This window comes from Siniperca chuatsi, linkage group LG2, assembly GCF_020085105.1.
Source record: "Siniperca chuatsi isolate FFG_IHB_CAS linkage group LG2, ASM2008510v1, whole genome shotgun sequence".
NCBI classification, from domain to species: domain Eukaryota; kingdom Metazoa; phylum Chordata; class Actinopteri; order Centrarchiformes; family Sinipercidae; genus Siniperca; species Siniperca chuatsi.
This window is the reverse complement of record NC_058043.1, coordinates 14,893,481-14,911,473: the sequence shown is the minus strand read 5'-3', so window position 1 is coordinate 14,911,473 and position 17,993 is coordinate 14,893,481. Positions and strand designations below refer to the sequence as shown.

The 17,993-nt window shown below is 37.0% G+C and overlaps 2 protein-coding genes and 1 long non-coding RNA gene across 11 annotated transcripts in view; 1 reads left to right on the top strand and 2 right to left on the bottom strand.

The window, feature by feature from the left end:
* Positions 1-1,645: 1,645 nt before the first annotated feature.
* tmem51b (transmembrane protein 51b) lies at positions 1,646-14,095 on the bottom strand. Of its 3 annotated transcripts, none has more exons than XM_044211310.1 (5): positions 13,921-14,095; positions 12,284-12,459; positions 12,112-12,160; positions 4,972-5,398; positions 1,646-3,308 (listed from the first exon to the last, which is right to left on the bottom strand). In XM_044211310.1, exons 4-5 carry the CDS (start codon positions 5,382-5,384, stop codon positions 2,867-2,869), a joined length of 855 nt encoding a protein of 284 aa, XP_044067245.1. In that variant the 5' UTR covers positions 5,385-5,398; positions 12,112-12,160; positions 12,284-12,459; positions 13,921-14,095; the 3' UTR covers positions 1,646-2,866. The 3 variants fall into 3 exon arrangements, with proteins under 3 accessions (XP_044067245.1, XP_044067255.1, XP_044067235.1); XM_044211320.1 differs by having other exon boundaries at positions 12,293-12,459; XM_044211300.1 differs by having other exon boundaries at positions 12,112-12,459; positions 13,921-14,094.
* Positions 5,405-14,619, top strand: LOC122883114. The gene is made up of 2 exons (XR_006379563.1): positions 5,405-12,151; positions 14,391-14,619. It is a non-coding gene; the product is annotated as an uncharacterized LOC122883114 (long non-coding RNA).
* Positions 14,620-14,698: 79 nt separating this feature from the next.
* Positions 14,699-17,993, bottom strand: part of kaznb (kazrin, periplakin interacting protein b) — a 108,188-nt gene continuing 104,893 nt past the window's right edge. For 4 of the 7 annotated variants that reach the window (XM_044211224.1, XM_044211205.1, XM_044211242.1 and 1 more), the window contains 5 exons: positions 17,760-17,991; positions 17,431-17,532; positions 16,823-16,989; positions 16,196-16,292; positions 14,699-15,902 (listed from right to left, as the gene is read on the bottom strand). In XM_044211224.1, coding sequence (XP_044067159.1) covers positions 15,741-15,902; positions 16,196-16,292; positions 16,823-16,989; positions 17,431-17,532; positions 17,760-17,991 — 760 coding nt within the window. In that variant the 3' untranslated portion in view covers positions 14,699-15,740. Of the gene's footprint in view, positions 15,903-16,195; positions 16,293-16,822; positions 16,990-17,419; positions 17,533-17,759; positions 17,992-17,993 lie in introns of those variants that run through there. The other 3 variants (XM_044211213.1, XR_006379555.1, XR_006379556.1) reach the window with 3 other exon arrangements.

The following is a 17,993-nucleotide window of genomic DNA, read 5'->3' as shown; positions in this document are numbered from 1 at the left end:
TAGAAACATACAGTGGTGGAAGGCAACTAAGTATATTATTAGTCAAATATTGTACTTAAGTACATATTTAGGTGCTTGTAGGCTACTTTACTTGAGTATTTCCATTTATGCTACTTTATACTTCAATTCCACTACATTTCAGAGGGGAATAGCGTATCTTTTACTCCATTACATTTAGTTGACAACTTTAGTTACTTTACAGATTAAGACTTATCATACAAAACAAATTATCAGTTTATGAAATATGATGCAATGGTATAGATTAAACTACCCAGTTTAAATCAGTGAAAATTAGCTCAACCTCGACCAACTACAACAGTAAAATGCTACTTGCACATTAATGCATCAGCACGGATAATCTAATCATATAATGTGTAATAGTATATTACTCACAGGGGGATTTTCGGCATGGAAAACTTTTACTTTTGATATTTTAAGTACATTTTGCTGATAATACTTGTGTACTTTTGCCAAAGTAACATTTTTCTTGTGAACCATTTTTATTTATAAGAAGGATCTGAATACTTCCTCCATCAATGAAAACATAAAGACATTTTTTTAGCTTACTAGTAGGGTTAATACTTCAATTTTAATAAGCGTAGACCAAAATCCAGATGTCAAACTGCCGGGGAATAAAGTTTTATTCTTACATTAACTAAGTAGGCTATTATTAAATATACTTGTAAAATAATATATATAGATTTCATTTAACCCTTAGATAAAATACTTAGATCGATGCTTAGATAAAATATTTCTGTGAAATAATGTTTGATATTCCCCAATTCAAATTCAAAAACTTATTTTACTTTTTAAGAAAATTAAGCTCAGCTGTCATTAGCATCACCACTCAGCTTCATTATTATCTATATTTTTTACCTCAGAAAAAATAGATTCTCACTAAATTGAAAGCTGATAAACAGTTAAAATAACAGTAAAAACTTGGTGTGCAAAATGCAATATATCAGTGTGCTATGATCACAGACAGAAACAGGCCGTTTGTCTCAAATACATGCAGTTATATAATATATATTGTTCTTTTTCATAATTGTGTCTCATTCTATGCTTTCAAATGTGTTTAAAATCACAAATAAGCACCATTGTAACTATAACTTTTTGAAATTGTTTGAATGCAAATAAATTTGGGCAAAATTATGAAGATAGCATACAATTATTAATATACTACTACTACTAATAATAATAATAATAATCATTATTTTTATAATCTTCCACTTATGGAAGGGTGTAGATTCCAATGAATGATGCATCTAATAGTTAGATGTCACTCTCATAAACTTACCATACCAATATTATACCTATATAAGCCTATATAATACAACTAAGATAGTGAGAAGACATCTGAAAGGCTCATCAATTTACTTCACATTGATTGTTACATGGACAACACCTCCCCTCACTCATACATGAGCAATTATTTTACACTTTGCACTACTATTTTCTTGTTCTTATTTATTCTTAGCAAATAACCTGTTTAGATTTGAATGAACCGTCTTTTTACGTTTTTAACCACTGGAGGGCGCTAAATATTAACCAATGAACGGTAATGAACGCATGGAAATTGCTGCAAAAGAAGAAAACAGTCAAATGTCATGGTGACAAAAATAAAGAAAAGAACAAAGCAAACATCTGCAGTTCGATTTTATTAGCTAAAAGTATGAAGACAATATTTATCTTTTTCAAAATAAATACAACTCTTTCAAACTTACAGCATCAAGACAACTCATCAGAAAATGGAGCAATAACTTTTATTTGTGTGTTTGCGTGGCACCAGCAGGGCTACAGAAGTGCCACAGTGGCTTTTGGTTTACTTTGTATTTAGTAGATCTACTTGCTTTTACTGATCTTGGCATCAACATAAGACAATGTTTGAGGAATAAAACAAATTTTCAGTGACATTTTGCAACAAAAATATAAAATTTTGACATGATCCTAAATGAAATAGAAAAACATTTATTTATCACTTTTTAAATATATATTACAGCATAGTTTACACATCTAAACACCTTTAAAAATCCTATGAAGCAATACATGTCTAATTGTTAATGTCACATCCCATACTGGATTATCTAATACTTTGCACTTTTACTTCTGGTTTTATTGTTATGGTTACAGTAGATTTTAATTGTTCCCACTGTTTCCAATATTTGGCAGTTCACATTGGACATCATACAGATGGCGTTTTCAAGAACTGGTTTGTTTAAGACAATAGATTTAAAAACAACTTCACAAACATACAGCTTATACGTCATACATTTTTGGCCTCAGTGCATTTTCTTCAAGAGTTATAAATCACAAAAAGGTTGTACATCTAATGATGATACTTAATACCACTTTTAAAATCACTCGGATATTTAGTTTCCCTTTTTACCCTTTGAATATGGATTACATTTTTCCACAATTAATTAAACAATTAATAAAAATCAACATACAGCAACAATAACAAATCCTGGGAAGGTGAAAAACATCTAGCAGTTCAGGAGATTGTCCATTACAGCACACAATTAGCTGTTAAATAAAAGCGAAAGGCTGTCCTTTGTTTGATATAAATTATGGCATGATGTTTAAAACAAAATCTCAACCTGGACAGCCCATCCTTTCACAAGGACATAATTATGCATTTTAACACAATAAATATACCAATCACAAGCTTCAGCGATAAAGAACAAGAGATTCACTTGAAATTTTCTCATTTCAAGAGTGTGTCTGCATGGCCTCCATCACGCTGCTTGCAGCCACATTTAACCTACTTAATACCAACCTTGAAAGTGGGTTCTCCAAAATGTTATCATTAGTCCATTTAACACAGAGATATTTTTATTCATCACGAACAGGCAATAAGTGAGAAACACTACCCTAATTCAGGAATCTTATTTTCATACTGCGGTGGTGGAGTGATGGGTTCAATGGTCACTGGATTCTGTGTGGGGCTGCGGATTTGGAGGCGGAAGTCCTTCAGGTGCAGTTTGTCCGACTTGATCCTCCTCACCCGGAGGGGCCGCAGTAAACGACTGGCCCGGCTGCTGCTGCGGGTGGGCAGGCTGAGGTTTGATGTGAGGCCAGGAGGGTCAGCGGCAGGTTGAGTTAGAGCTGGTGTGGGATCATTAAGAGGGGCGTTCTCGGTGGGGTTGTTAGCGGGCTCTGTTCCCTCATTTTCCACAGCAGCTATGATGTCCTCGTAGGACGGCAGCTGGGAGGTGCTGTTGCGAAGGTTGCTCTGGCGGATGGGGTAGTTGCTACTGCCAACGACCTCCTCGTAGCTCGGCACGTTGAATGTGGTTGAGTCTGCAGCTCTGCAAAAGGATGCAAGAGGTGAACCTAAGTTGAAAAGCTCAGAATAGAACCCACATTAGAAAATAATCAGACTTTAAACCTGTAATATCAAATTTTTTTGCCACTCGCGGGCAGGAGAAACAAGCTATGAACACAACACTAACATCACTTTTTTACATTGATAATATTAGCAGCAGATAAAGAGTAATATTATCATTCATTTGGAGTTGTGTTTGAAACCACCTGATGAATGTACATCAAGTATAACATTCACTCTCTTTTAGCTCTGTTTTTGGTCTCCACCAACTCCTGTGTGAAATATCCGTCTCTTTAGCTGCTAAATGCTCCACTATGATCACCAGCTAGTCTCTGTGTCTGTCTGCTGTTTGGTGCAGTTGCTGCACAGTGAGTTTATAAGAACTTGTTTACTGAAAACAGCTGCCTGAAAATGATGCTACAAGATCCGTGAGACTGAACCAAAACAACTTGAGACCCATAAAACAAAAACAATGAGCTGAAAGAAACTAAAAAGCTCTGTAGAGTCCGGTGATAATTCTGTAAGGGTTTGTCACTACAAGCGACCCCTTTCACATCACACATGCTCTTTTGATCCATTGTTATTATATAAAATACTGATTATAGCCACTTTAACTATTTTCTCTTCATAAAGCCTTTTCATAATATCTTAGCATCTTAGTTTCTTAGCTGAACTTAACTGGATTTCTCTTTATGATGATGATTTGCTTGATGCTTATTTAAATAAATCGGTGCAGTATGACTGTCAGCAAGGCCACATGACTGCTTAGATGAATATTATTTAAAAAAAACAACTATCAAATTATGCGACAACATTTGGGCTGTCTCATGAAGCAGGAGTTTTGGAGATTTTCTCAGTAAAGTTATCCAAAAAAACTGAAAAAATTATCCATGAGACAGACCCTAGATTTATAACTACATGTTATATGAGCTAATGTGTGAACTATATGCTTTTTTTGAAACCATATTTTTTCATTGTTTTATTTTTTTAAAGTTACTATGTGTAGAATGTATATGTGATTATAGCTACTTTCAAATTATTCTGATGGCGTACGTTTTTGTACAAACAAATTTCAACATTTCAACATAGTCGACAGGAATTTGGTTTGGTGAGCTCACACAAAACAAAAACAACAAGAACCCCCCTCACAGACAGTGACCACCTTAGGACATAACAGTTAATTAAGTAATATGCAATGATAATAATTAAAAGAGGCATTCCCACGGGGATGCTATCAGTACCACAATCAGCTTTGATGTGGTGTCCCTTCCTCTGTAGTCTAATAGTGTAGATTTCAGCAAGGGACAGTAGCTCCCAGCCTATGATTTTTCCATACCACACAGTTATTCCACAGCTGAGGATGCTCTCGATCCCAGCACAATAAAATTGCATCATACCTTCCTGTTTGCACAGTCATTCGTTCCTGGGTCAGTTTCGGGGGAAATGCTACTACCAGATGGCGCCCAAGTAAGGAAGTTTCAAATACTAAACAATGTGGCTTTCAATATTCCAGTTTGAAATGTTTCAAGACCTGGAAAACAATAACTTTGTGTACAATACATTTCAAAATATTTAAAATTGGAGTAATAATTATTATAATTATATAGTAAAAAATTATAAAACAGAGACAAAAAGTCATTACTCACGGTTCTTCCTGCTCCCGTGCCACATGGTCCATGAAGGGGACTCCTGTTGCCACTGGCTGGTTACTTCTGTTGCGTGCTCTCCTCTTGCTCCTCACACCGAAGCAGATGGATAAAAACAACATGACTACCCCAACTCCAACTAGCACAATAGCCACTGTTGAAGACTTTGTGCTGTCTGTGCCCCCCTCATCGTTTCCAGGGCCTGTGGTGGAGTTGCCTGACGTAGTGGGGGAGCCACCTGAGGCCTCTCCATCGATGGGTATCACAGTCCACACAATCATGACAATACCCAGGGCGATGAGTCCCACTCCCAGGGCGCACAGGGCATAGTGAGCACCTGAACCGGTGCCCTCTGAGCTGGAGGATCTGTTGGGACGGTTGTTGCCGCCGCATATACCCCGACTGTAACACATCCCTGCAGGACAAACTGCAACAGAGAGGACCACCAATACAGTGAGACGAGACTAAACATAAGGAGACATACATTCTAACTGGAAAGCTGTAATAATCTAAAATGATTCAAGTATTGTGATTGGACAAAGATGTGTTGTAGCTTAGCTGTGCTGCTTTTAAGCGCACCCGCCTCACTTTACTGGTTGCCATGCCAACTCTTGTGGTAAATAGGAAGCTTGTTTTCTCCTGGTTTGTGCCTCTTTTTTTAGTACACTTGCTTACATCTGTTGAAGCAAAATACCTTTGAGGAAGTTATTCACTGTCATAAAAGGTGGTGTAATGTTGGTGCCAAACAGAAGGTACATGGTGCATCAAAGTAAAGAAAAACCTTCACATAATGCGGCTCTGGTAAATACTGTATGATGACAGCGAAAAGAGTGAATGGTGCTTTCAAGATTTAGGGAATTAAGAAGTAAATTACATTAATCTTTGGGATTTAACATACCCAATACATTTTTTTTTAAAAACACCAGCTAATGCTTCAGTGGAGCCTCGTGGAAGTTTAGGCAGGCACAGAAGCAGATTTACAGTCACATGTAGGGCTGCAACTAATGATTATTTTCATTGTCGATTAATCTACTGATTATTTTCTCGATTCATCAATTAGTTGTTTTGTCTATAAACTGTCAGAAAATGGCAAAAAATGGCCATTACAATTTTCTAAAGCCCAAGGTGACATCTTCAAATGTCTTGTTCTGTCCAATCAACTGTCCAAAACCTAAAGATATTCACTTTACAATGATATATAACAGAGTAAAGCAGAAAACCCCCACTTTGGAGGAGCTGAAACAAGCAAATGTTTTCCATTTTTGCTTGAAAAATGACTCAAACCATTAATCACTTAGCAAAATAGTTGCAGATTAATGTTCTGTAGTCACATGGTTTACATATTATCAATCATATATTACCACAGTCCATATAAACATTTGATAATCATTTCATATTTGTATACATGGCAAGTCAAGACCAAAAACACAAATTTGTCTTCAAGAGCTTTTTTTTAGTTTACAGCATGTGAATTTTGAATGTCTTTCAATGTGTGTTCATGTTCACTGAAACATATATCTCAGGCTCTTCCTGGGAGTTTGTAATCTCTAGGACAGTCTGTGTCAAGCTTGCTCAGATTTGTTCCAGAGCATCACATGAGCAGAGTCACGTCACCAAACTAAAAAGCTTTGTGCTTTTGTTTGTCACTGTAATACATCTGGCTGTATCTGTGAATAAATTAGTTACTTTACAGTCTGTGTACTTGCGCTGAGACAGCTACATCTTTGAGCCACAGGAGTGAGAGAGGTTAACAAGAAAACATGGAGTATGGTGAGAAAACAGGTTATAAGAAAACAGTGCAGTGGTACAGTAGAGCCACACATGTCTTAACATGACAGACATGAACCTAAGACACAGTAGAATTGAGAGGAATGACTCACACTCAAAGAATTGAGTGACACAAAAAATGATCACGGTAATGATGATAGTACTTTGCAGCATAACTGCAATTCATGCAAATATATTACTTATTCATTACAAAACGAAACATATTGGAACTTAGATAAATTAGACCCAGACATACAGGGGGTAGACAAAATAGCACAAACACCTGTACAATTTAATGCAATTCAATACAACAATGGTTCAAAACAGCTACTTTTGTGAAGCTTATAATGGCTTATTTGTTGTTGCTTTTTGTTAGGACTGTGTCAGAGAGGTGGTGATTCAGCGCTGGTTATTTGTGAGGCCATAACCTTTGAACTGCACTTGTACTCTAAGTGTTATCTCTGTATGTAATATATACACACATCCAACTAGGGTGAGGCCGCCTTTTTTCAGAAATTCTTGCAATAAAACAATGGATTGTAATCTTTTTTCTCTTTAAAAACAAAGCACTATCTACTTGGGACCCTTTGATACAGATTACATATGTCTACAAGCTGTATTACTTCAACCAATGGGTCATTTTTGTTTCTCAAATTGTTCCATTTTATTACTTTTTCGAGGACGGAAGTGTAAGCTAGCTAGTAAAACACACTTAATTTTGTTTAGCAGAAATAGGATTTTGGGGGGTCTGGACCCACTAGTTTGGGAACTACTTCTGCTGTAACGCATTGCAGATTGCCTCAAATGAAATGTGCGCTACAGAGGTGAATCGTATGAAGACTGAACTAAAGCCACTGTCAAGTGTTTGGAAACATGTTTAAATAATGATATCATGCAGGAAGTATCCATTAAAATAAACAGTAGAGTGTGGATGTAAAAGCGCTGCATCTGGTCAGCAACAATGTTGAGGTTGTTCTGTGTGCGGTGTTCAAAAAATGCTACATTGATACTAAAGGTGCTGCTGTGCACCAAATAACTAGTCTTTATACCAGCACATTGTAGTCCACACACCCACTTCAGCTTTAGCAAGGCAGAGTGGATCCATATTCATACTGTTTAAACCAAATTCTGGCTCAGCTACACGCAACAGATAGAGGACCAGACAACATTTTCCTCTCTTTAACTATCCACTTTTTGCAGTCATATGCTCATCCATTTCTGTAGCCATATTAGCGGTGTTTGAAGAGTTGTGTGCCCCGAGACGCCCTCCTGCATCAGTCTCACTGTGGTACTGAGCTGTTATACAAACACTTAACTATAGGTTGCAATTTAAGATGCTGGTGTTGGTGGATCTGGTACAAATCACTGCTTTTTCAAAGTTGCTTAAATGAAAATGCTAATGAACGTTTATTGTTCATTATGATTTTTAGTCAAAAGGTAAACTGAAACTATTTTCTTTAACAATATTATCTATGATATTCCATACAAATCATGATGATGTCAATATGATCATTTGAATAAAAACTAACAATGATTATATCATTTTGTGGTCTAAACATAAGCACAATAACAACAATATCCATGAATCAGCGACAAATGATGTCTGTATTGATTCTTTCTGTGATGATAAGTATTGAACCTAAAAATCCTATATCACTGCAAAACAGCAAAAGACAAGCAAAGACAATGCCGAGATATCAAACATGAACAGCGAATATTATGTTTATACTTTGGGCGTTATTTATATAGCACCTTTTGTACACAAAATGCAGCTAAAAGGGACAAACAACTGAAAGCAGAAGAAAAGTAATTCCCCTTTACAGTCTCTCACTATTATTATATAGTGGGATTTCAATGTCATGACACAACAACTGAATCCTGCAAACCAAGTTCACCAAGTTTATAAAAAAAGTAACGTTATACCCAAAATGTCTATGACCAAACTTGGTGCTCAGTGTGCAGGAATTCAACACTTAATTTTCCTTCGCTTCTGGCTACCAGGTGTGAATAAGACGACGCTGAATTTAAACAACTTAAAAACGCCAGCTGAAAATAACCTAATTACTATCCTACTATTACTAACTAGTGGTGGACATCAGTTAGACAATTTAACGGGCGATTTTCCAACCCAAGCAGATACAGTGATATACAGTATATCAATATCTACAGAAGGTCTAATGGTTATATACATTTTTTTATGTTGCCCATTCTTTGTTCACTTTGCAAACCACATGGAAATACAAGAAATAACCTATGCAGTTTGAACAAAAATATGAACTTGTTAGTGCAGTCTTTTTGTTCCTCTGGCCTAAAGCGTTTAAAAATGTATCATACTATTGTAGCTTATATTAAAACTTCAAACATTGTGCACAAGGGTTAGCACAAACAATTACAGGGCGTTAATAAAGTATGTAAGTGGGCTCAGAGCCATTCCAGTGTGCCTATAAGTACATAAACTGTGCTGGAGGGTCATAATGTTTTTGGTGAAAATGCATCTCATAAAACATAACATAGTCCTAAACAAACAATAAGTTAATTTTACTGTATATAGATCATTAATTCAAGTTAGTAAATCAGTTAAAACCTCTTTATCAAGCTGCTCTATACTCAGGACAGGATGGAAGGATGTTGACACATGAACTGACGTAATTTTCATTTATGATTTAAAAGGACAAAGTATTTCAGGTATGTCACCAAGTTGTATAAACGCCAATTAATTAGTCCAACCCTTCGTACAAAGCACACCCTGCAATTTAGCTTCTGTCCTCGTGTTCTGACAAAGAAATGATGGGATGGGCAGGGAGGACCGGATTATGTTAATACAGGGGTCCTGAATGCTCTGTATGCATGATTCAAAGAGGCTGGACGGTCAAATTATCGATTCTCTGGTTTATGATGATTTGGTCTGTAAAAAATGTTGTTTCGCTGGCACCAGTATCACAGTGCATTTCCTTGTGATACTGAAGCAGACATCTAAAGTTTCTGCTTTCCGCCAGTTAAGCTTTTGGCTATTTAATGGCTCTTTGACATTGAAATAATGGCCCACACATTGTCTGCGTTAAAAAGGATGAGACTTTTTGGTGAACACTGTTAAATCTCAGCTGCATATAAAACTCCTTGAAAGAACTTAAATTCACTGAACCAATACAGCAGTGCTAGGCGCTAATTCAATATTATTGTCTGTCGACTTTCAGTGGAATCATATTATGACAATATGATCATATTATGTTATTGTTTTACAGAATTATGTTGCTTAAATGAATGATGTAAAATGAAGCAAACTGTAAGTGAAAACTACAAATATGAGTTTCTCAGGTTGAGAAAACAATCTGAACTCTAGAGGTGCTCAGAATCGTGGAAAGTTCAATGAGAAAATTCAATCTGCTGATAAGGACCATGTGATACGGTCAAAAATCTATTAAGGACTTTGCTTTACATGTGTGGAAAGTTTTGTCTGATGTAATTGTAATTTTAGTAAGTGTACACATTATGTTGTAGTTTTCTTTAATTCCTTGAGTTTATTTGACTAATTCATGTTGTGAAGCTGTACAATACACTGTGGTAAATTATATGGTTTTAGTAGGAATCATTTCACTATAGTATTTTGGACTACTTCAGAAATTGGGTTTATTATTATTATTATTATTATTATTATTATTATTATTATTATTATTATTACTCCAATCCTAAACGTTTCATTATCATTTACAGCACTTTAACTAATATTGTTGTTTAGAATCAGAATCAGAAATACTTTATTGATCCCCGTAGGGAAACTCTTTGTTACAGTAGCTTGCCTTTACGTCAGTGCACACAGGAGAAGTACTAGAAAACGATATGATACACTGTAAACACTATAAAACAGGTCAGAAAATAAATTAAGTATCAGGTTGGTATAAGTATAAGATAAACTAAGTGTCGAGTACCAAGTGGGTTTACTGGTTGATGATGAACATCTACATGCCCCATTGCCTTGGAGTGATTTTAGTTCCTTCCTGTCGTTATCTGTTTACAGTAAAGCCGAGAGTCAGACGTGTAGCCTGAGAAAGTGCAAGCTGGATGTTTTACTGTCTTGTTGTGTTGGTGTTGATTAAAGAAGATTTTTTACAAAGAGAAACCAGCCTGCTTATTACCCACATCCAAGAGCGACTGGAGAATGCTACCACATCAAGAAAATAGGGTTACATATGTGTAACAGTGGAATACAGAACATCAAATTGATGATTTTATAGGTTAATTTGCATACATGTGTATTGTGATATATTAATATTGGCAAAATATTGTTATTCATATTTAGATGTTGATTGAGTGTTAAAAAGTATGAGACTCTGCACTTTGATATAGGGATGCATCGATCGGAGACACTAGATCAGTATTGGCTCTGACATGTTTGATCCACATTAAAAACAATTTCTTTGTCAATGTCATTATAACGTTCAGCTATCAGTCACATTTATTAAGTCATGGTGGGCCACTGACACAGTTTTTAGCACCACAGCGATCCCTGGCCTCTAGACCTGATTAATGATTCCAATGATACAGATTTTATGTGTGAAAAAGGGAGCACTGATATCTATTCTATTCCCCTAGGCTATATGATGGTACTGGAACCAGTATGAGGAGATTTGGATCAGTGCATCCCTACTTTGGTACACACGGTTTGATCTCAGCATATACAGCATATGACTGATTTCTGTGTTTTGCAAAATTACCATTTATGCGCCCGTTTTCCTCCTCAGTTGTATAGATAAAACACACACACACACGTACTGTAGATGACTGACTTGCAATACATATAAACCACATGTACATTATTACCATCGTTATCAAGGTCAAAATATGATGACAGTGTGTATCACAGTGTCATGGTCTGTGGTTCTGCATGCTGACCTCTGTGTCAATTCTAATGGCTGTTTTACTTGTGCATTAAGACAACTTTTAAGCTTTTCTGCATGTTGCAGGCCTGTTGTTTGCATGGGTGTGTCCTGTTCAATATCAGCTCACTTCCAGCATTAAAAAAAGCAATCTCTCTTGTTATAATCACGGACCTAATTGTTGCTTATATCAGGATACTATATGGGTAACATTAACTAAACCTGTGGGACGTTATTGGCGCAGTAAAGTGGTTGAAAAGTGTGCGCGTGTACTTCAGCCAGTGTGCAGACAGCGCTTTCATTGTTTGTAAAGTAGGAAGGGACCTCAGAGGGAGGACCTGTCCCCTCACAGTAGTTACACTGTGAACTTTATGCGGACACAGCTCCGATTTAACACCCCATAAAGAAAAATTGACAACCGATCTACGAGCTCTGGTTGAACTGATTCTGGTCTTGGTCTTGGTCTTTCGTTGTGAAGGTGATCTGGAAGAGGCCTTACCTTTTCACCACTCAGTGCCCAGGGACTTCCCTCTTCATCGGTGAGTTACCTGAATCACGCAGGTGTTTTCGGAAAGATCACAGGGAAAAAGAGGAAGAAGACATATTTAGACGCAACGTCCGACGCCCCGTTCAACTGAAGATAAAATCACCATGCGTATTTTTTCCCCTACAATGTTTACCGCCACAGATAACTATACTGTTCACAGGAACTTTGTTCAAATTCCAGCCGTGGTGAAACTTCCTCACTCCTGGTTGTTAAGTGCGTCTGTGGGCTGGTTTCCCCCTTGGTCCTAGCGCTGCTCAGTTATGCCTCCTCTGGGGACAAGTTGGTGGGACAAGGGCACGCCTGGAAATAAATTTAAATTATAGCCTACATGACTGGTCTGGATGATAAAATCCTCAGTTTATTTGACTTTTATCTTAATTTATTCAGAATCTCTCTAAAAGAAACATATTATTATTATGTCTGTAAGAATTATTTTCATTATCGATTAGTCTACCGGTTATTTCCTATTAATCAGTTTGGTCTATGAAATATCAGAAAACAGTGAAAAATGTCCATCAAAAATATTCCAGAGCCCAAGGGGACATCTTCAAATTGCTTGTTTTATTTGACCAACAGTATAAAACCCAAATATATTCAGATTTTTTTATCATATAAGACAAAGAAAAGCAGTAATTGAGAAGCTGGAACTAGGTCATATTTGGCATTTTTGCTTGAAAAATTACTTAAACTATTAATCAATTATCAGAATAGTAGCTGATTCATTTCAGCTCTAATGATTATTGTTAAATATCATTAAATTGAAAATAAAGGACTGGAAGAGGAAACCAACTGTTGTGACATGTTGTGCTCCAATATTCAACTAAAATTATTATGTTGCATTAAAGCATCACAAACATCATAGATATAGCTGACAAAAACAGTCTCACTCCAAGGTCCACTTGGTAGCTGTTCCGGAGCTTTCAATCGTGTCACACAGTCTTCCTCATCAGATGAAGTTGCCTAGTTGTCATGGAGCTGTAGATGTTCAAATTCCCACTTTAATTTTTCCCCCCACTTCAATCTCAATTTACAAGAAAACATGTACATACATACATTTCCATGACAACTATGCAAACTCCATCTGCTGAGGAAGATCATGTGATACAATCAAAAGCTCCAGAACAGCAACTGGGTGGACTTTGTGGTGAAATTGATTTTGTCAATTGCTGTTTCAAAGTTCAAGAATTAACTTTGATGAGTGAAAATGTGTAGCCTAACATGATAAGTGTTGTCACTTAGCAGAGGGCAATCTTGTTTCTGATATCAGGCAACAGCCTCACTATACAGGGGCAGTGGTGGCCTAAAGGTTAGAGAACAAAAAGATTACTGATTCGATCCACGGAGGCGCAGAATAAATCTGGTGAAAGTTTTAAGATATGGATGTGTGTCAGACTTACACATGTAAAGGTTAAATTAAGTTTTAAAAAAGAAAAGAAAAATCATTTAAACTAAGGGGGACAATGCAAACAGGGACTTGCATTATGATGCATCATTCAATTCCAAAACTTATTATAACAAACTAGTCAACAAGCTAATGTGACACTTGGTAGAATTCTTACTTATTTTTGAACAATCATAAAGCTGCACATCATGCTGCACTTAAAATACATATTTTCCTAAATCTTCATAGAATAATAACAAGTCTCAGCAGCTAAATTTTTTTATCCCTGGTTAATGTGTTAATAGAGATTTTTAATGCATTTGTCTTGAAAAAAATAATAAGAGGCTTATACTGTTTATAGCAGTTGACAATAATTTCACCTTTAATGTTGGCGCACATGAAAAGCTCTGACAGCTGGATGAAGAGAGACAGTAAATTGTTTCTGTTAACACACGTCTCCCTTTGTTCAGTCCCTGATCTCCTGTTGTGCTGGTCCTTTCCTAGATTCTTCTTATTCAAAAGGATGTTAAATTTCTTAATTTGCCGCTCCTTGCTCTTCCTATGTTGTGCACTCTGTGCTACCTGTGTAAAATCCATCACTCTCTTGAGGATTTCTTCTGGGACAATGGTTGTTAACTTCTTCTGCAAAAATTCTGTTCTTCAAATTGTCTATTCTTGAGTTGTTTTCCCTGATCCTTTCACTAAGCATCTGGTTCAGGTTTCTTCTCCAAATCTTCTCTGCTCTGTGTCCTTTTACTGGTGACTACGACTGAAACCTTTTCTACGATAGAGAGTAAATGTTATATTAACACAAACACCATCTGAGTCCTCCCCTTCTGCTTCTATACAGGTTTGAACTGGTCTGATCTTCCCGCTTAAACAGCTTTGCTTTTGGTGACTGGAGGAGACGCCCAGAAAGTGGCAGACAAACCTGTTTTCTACTATTTGGATTAACCTCAGGCTTTTTAGCTGCACACAGTGTGGCCCTGTGACATTTCATATGTGTGTTTTCATGCTCAGGAACAGCAAACTTTATACAACTGTGTGTTATAAAACATGATTAAACTGTACAAAATATACCATTATATTCTCTCCATTGAGTTCATAATACAAGTAAAAGTATTGTCTTTTTTTCAGTGCGTATATAGTATAAACATGTGGAGGCCATTTGTTTTAATTTTACACATAATCACTTTCAAAACCCAACATTCAACTGTATATTGATCCTACATAGGATGTTTTTTGTTAATAAAATGTTATCAACATTTACAGTCAAATGAAAACCAAAACAACTGACGTTCATTAATTAAATTAATGTACTATGTAACATTAATGAAAAGATGGATTTGACCAGTTTTCAAAAAGTACAGAGTCCATATTAAAGATTGTCTTGTATGCTACAATGTGCAGAAAGTTGTACCTCTTGGCCATTTTGGAGGTTTAGCTCCCACACATGTCCAAATTTCATATCTTTTAATGTTGTTTTAAATTATATGTCTACTATCTATTACAGTAATAATAATAATTGTGATGACAAACTTGCATGGACCAGGAAAGGGCCAGAGGAGATGGAAGAACTGATTTGAGCCAGAAACAACATCTCACTCATGGATGTAGAGCTGCTGACTCATCACAGTTCAGGTCCTTAACAGCGGATATGTATCTCTACAGTGAATGCATGTTATAATGACTTTTTTCCTACACCTCAAGTGTAATTATTCATTTACTTACACGTGTAACAATGAAAACATTTAACTGACACGTTAGAAATAGCCGAAAGAGAAGAACAGTAAACAACAGTGCTGTGAGACTTATTTCATATAAGGCATCAAAGGAGAACAACACTGTGTTCAGTTATTTTGTAGGTTATTCTTAAGCCTTCTGTAAACTCATAATATAAAACTCATTTGGAAATTTAGTTGGAAAAAAATTGACTGTCAATAAAATCATCTTCCTCTTAATTATATTTACAACAGCTCGATCAGGTCTCTGTTCAGAGTATGTGTTATTCTTATATAGCCCAAAATACTGCAGTAATATGTTTGAGTAATTAAATTAAGTGGTACACCCCTTTAAGACAACTTCCTCTTAAAAGTCCAGCAGTGCTGAGTGTAGGTCACTCTCAGTAGTGAGTAACTATAATACAAGAACAATGTAAACAATAGTAACAATGTGAGCGATGTCGATGGCTGAGGCTGGATCAGACGTTGGTGATTTCAACACTCTTGTAGGTGTGCATCGGGCTGCCTTTGGCCCGGGGAACAGCCTGAACTCTGGCCTCTCTGGGCAGAGAGCCGCAGCTGCCGTGGAAGCCCAGACCTCGCTCCACAGAGTGGCTGTTTGCACGTAACCTCAGTGGACTCTGGAAAATGAACAGGCATAAAACAGAATATTGGTTTCTTTTTAAGACTTTGATTCCAAAATAAGGCATTGACCTGTTTGAAAAAGTAAAATTTCTGAACAATGTCGCTTCTAAACTTTCCACTAAATACAAATTAACTGCTGTAAGTCTGGTGAGTTTGGATAAAATCATAATGACCATAACTAGCCAACCACTGCACAGTCCACTAATCACTGAAACTATGTGTAAATATATTTTGCGACTAAACATGATATGTTCCAATAATATGATATGACTGTGAAATGAAATGATACCTTGGCTGATCTTCTCATAGATACCCTCTCCTCAGCAAAGCGGTTAACAGCCACAGGTGAAGAGGAACCGATAACCTCACTGCCCTGCTCTGCACTGCTGTGAATATAAGGCATTACAAGACATATTCATTCATGTGCATGATGTTAAAGTTTAATTCTTAAATAATCACATTTATTTTTACAGTAGTCACAGTGGTCATACTTTAAAGGATCGTGTAGGAGAAACTACGCTGGCTGTGAAACTCGCGAAAAACACGAACGACCCTATCTAGAGCCAGTGTTTGGTTTGTCTGTTCTGTGTTACTGTAGAAACATGGTGGTGCAACATGGCGACCTCCGTGGAAGGGGACCTGCTCCCTCTGTAGATAAAAACGGCTTATTTTAAGGTAACGAAAACACAACGATTCTTATTTTCAGGTGATTATACACTAATGAAAATATACTTATGGATATTATATTCCATTTTTGCCAATAGATCCTCCTAAATGTTACACACTGGACCTTTAAGACAAAACATAACTGGAGAGGATGTATTTTTAATATCACAGAACAAAATCACTTGTTGCTAGAGTAGAGTAGGAAGGAATAGGAAAGTATGCAACAAGAGTCGAAAGGTTTTTAATCTACCTGTAAGGGATGGCGAGTGATTTCATCTCTTCATACAGGTGCCGATGCAGCATGTGTTTGTTGCTGGGGATCCCCAGGGCTTTGGCCATGGCATCTGTGTCAAAGGACGGGTCCAGAGCCATCACAGCTCCATGAATCCCTTTACCCTGAAGATTGTCTGCAAACTCCTGAAGAGCACACATAGGCAGAATGTCTGTGAGCAGTGCAGCTGAGAAAAATTACTTCAGACATTATCTACAGGCCGGCCAAAAGTCATATTGGGACAAAAGTTAAATTTAATAGCAATTAAAGGCAAACCACAGTCTTGGCCAAGCCTTTAAAAACACTAAAACAAATAACTGTTTGTCTCCGGGGGACAGAAACAGTGTTTTAGTTTCTAGAACTCCATGTTGACCAAAAATAAGAGATACTGAAAACTGAAGACTGGTAAAGTATCACTTATTGGGGATCCAGAAAAACACTTGCATTGTATTTTTTTACGTTTCTGTGTATACACCAGTGTTTTTCTTCTATATTCTGAGGCAAGAAAGCTATCATAATTTTTGAGGGAGTCCTAGAAAATAATACAGTAGGTGGTATCTGGTACTGGTCACTGACCTCCAACCCACCTTGAGGTCTATGTCTCTGATCCACTTCATTACTCTGTGACATGTCCAAACAATGGGGTCCCGGTCTTGGTGCTCACATTTTGCCCGCCGTGCCTGCAGAGCCTGAGAAAACACAACACACAGATAACTGCGCAAGCACTTATGTGGCACATAGAGAGGTCAGGGAAAGATGAGGGCCTGATGAGATAAAGCAGCACCAAGGGCTTCTGTGTGCCTCAAGCTATGCTGGATAATAATGGCCATCAGTAGTCGAATAAAGCTTTATGCAGTGATTGAGGAACAACTACTGAAAAGACTAATCTCATGTAAATTTTCATCCACAATCTAACCTCTTTATCAAAACTGAGCATCTGCAAGAGCTGGATTGCCAGGAGTAGACTGGTCTGGTGGTACTGGTCGCTGATATTGAGGAATCTCTCCAGGTCTCTGCGGCTCAGAGAGTTCAGCACTCGCCCGTCCACTAAATGACTCTGGAAGGTCTGGGAATATTGAGGCAACCCCACGTCACTCAGCCAGGATGTTGCAACCCAGTGATGATCCATCTCGGACGCTTTTGATAGTCT

What these genes read in the sequence shown, in the direction of transcription:
- tmem51b (XM_044211310.1), bottom strand. Translation starts at nt 5,384, where the DNA reads ATGTGTTACAGTCGGGGTATATGCGGCGGCAACAACCGTCCCAACAGA. An exon ending in GCACGGGAGCAGGAAGAACC is followed by an intron (nt 3,309 to 4,971) that starts GTGAGTAATGAC and finishes ATCCTTTTGCAG; the next exon opens with AGCTGCAGACTCAACCACAT.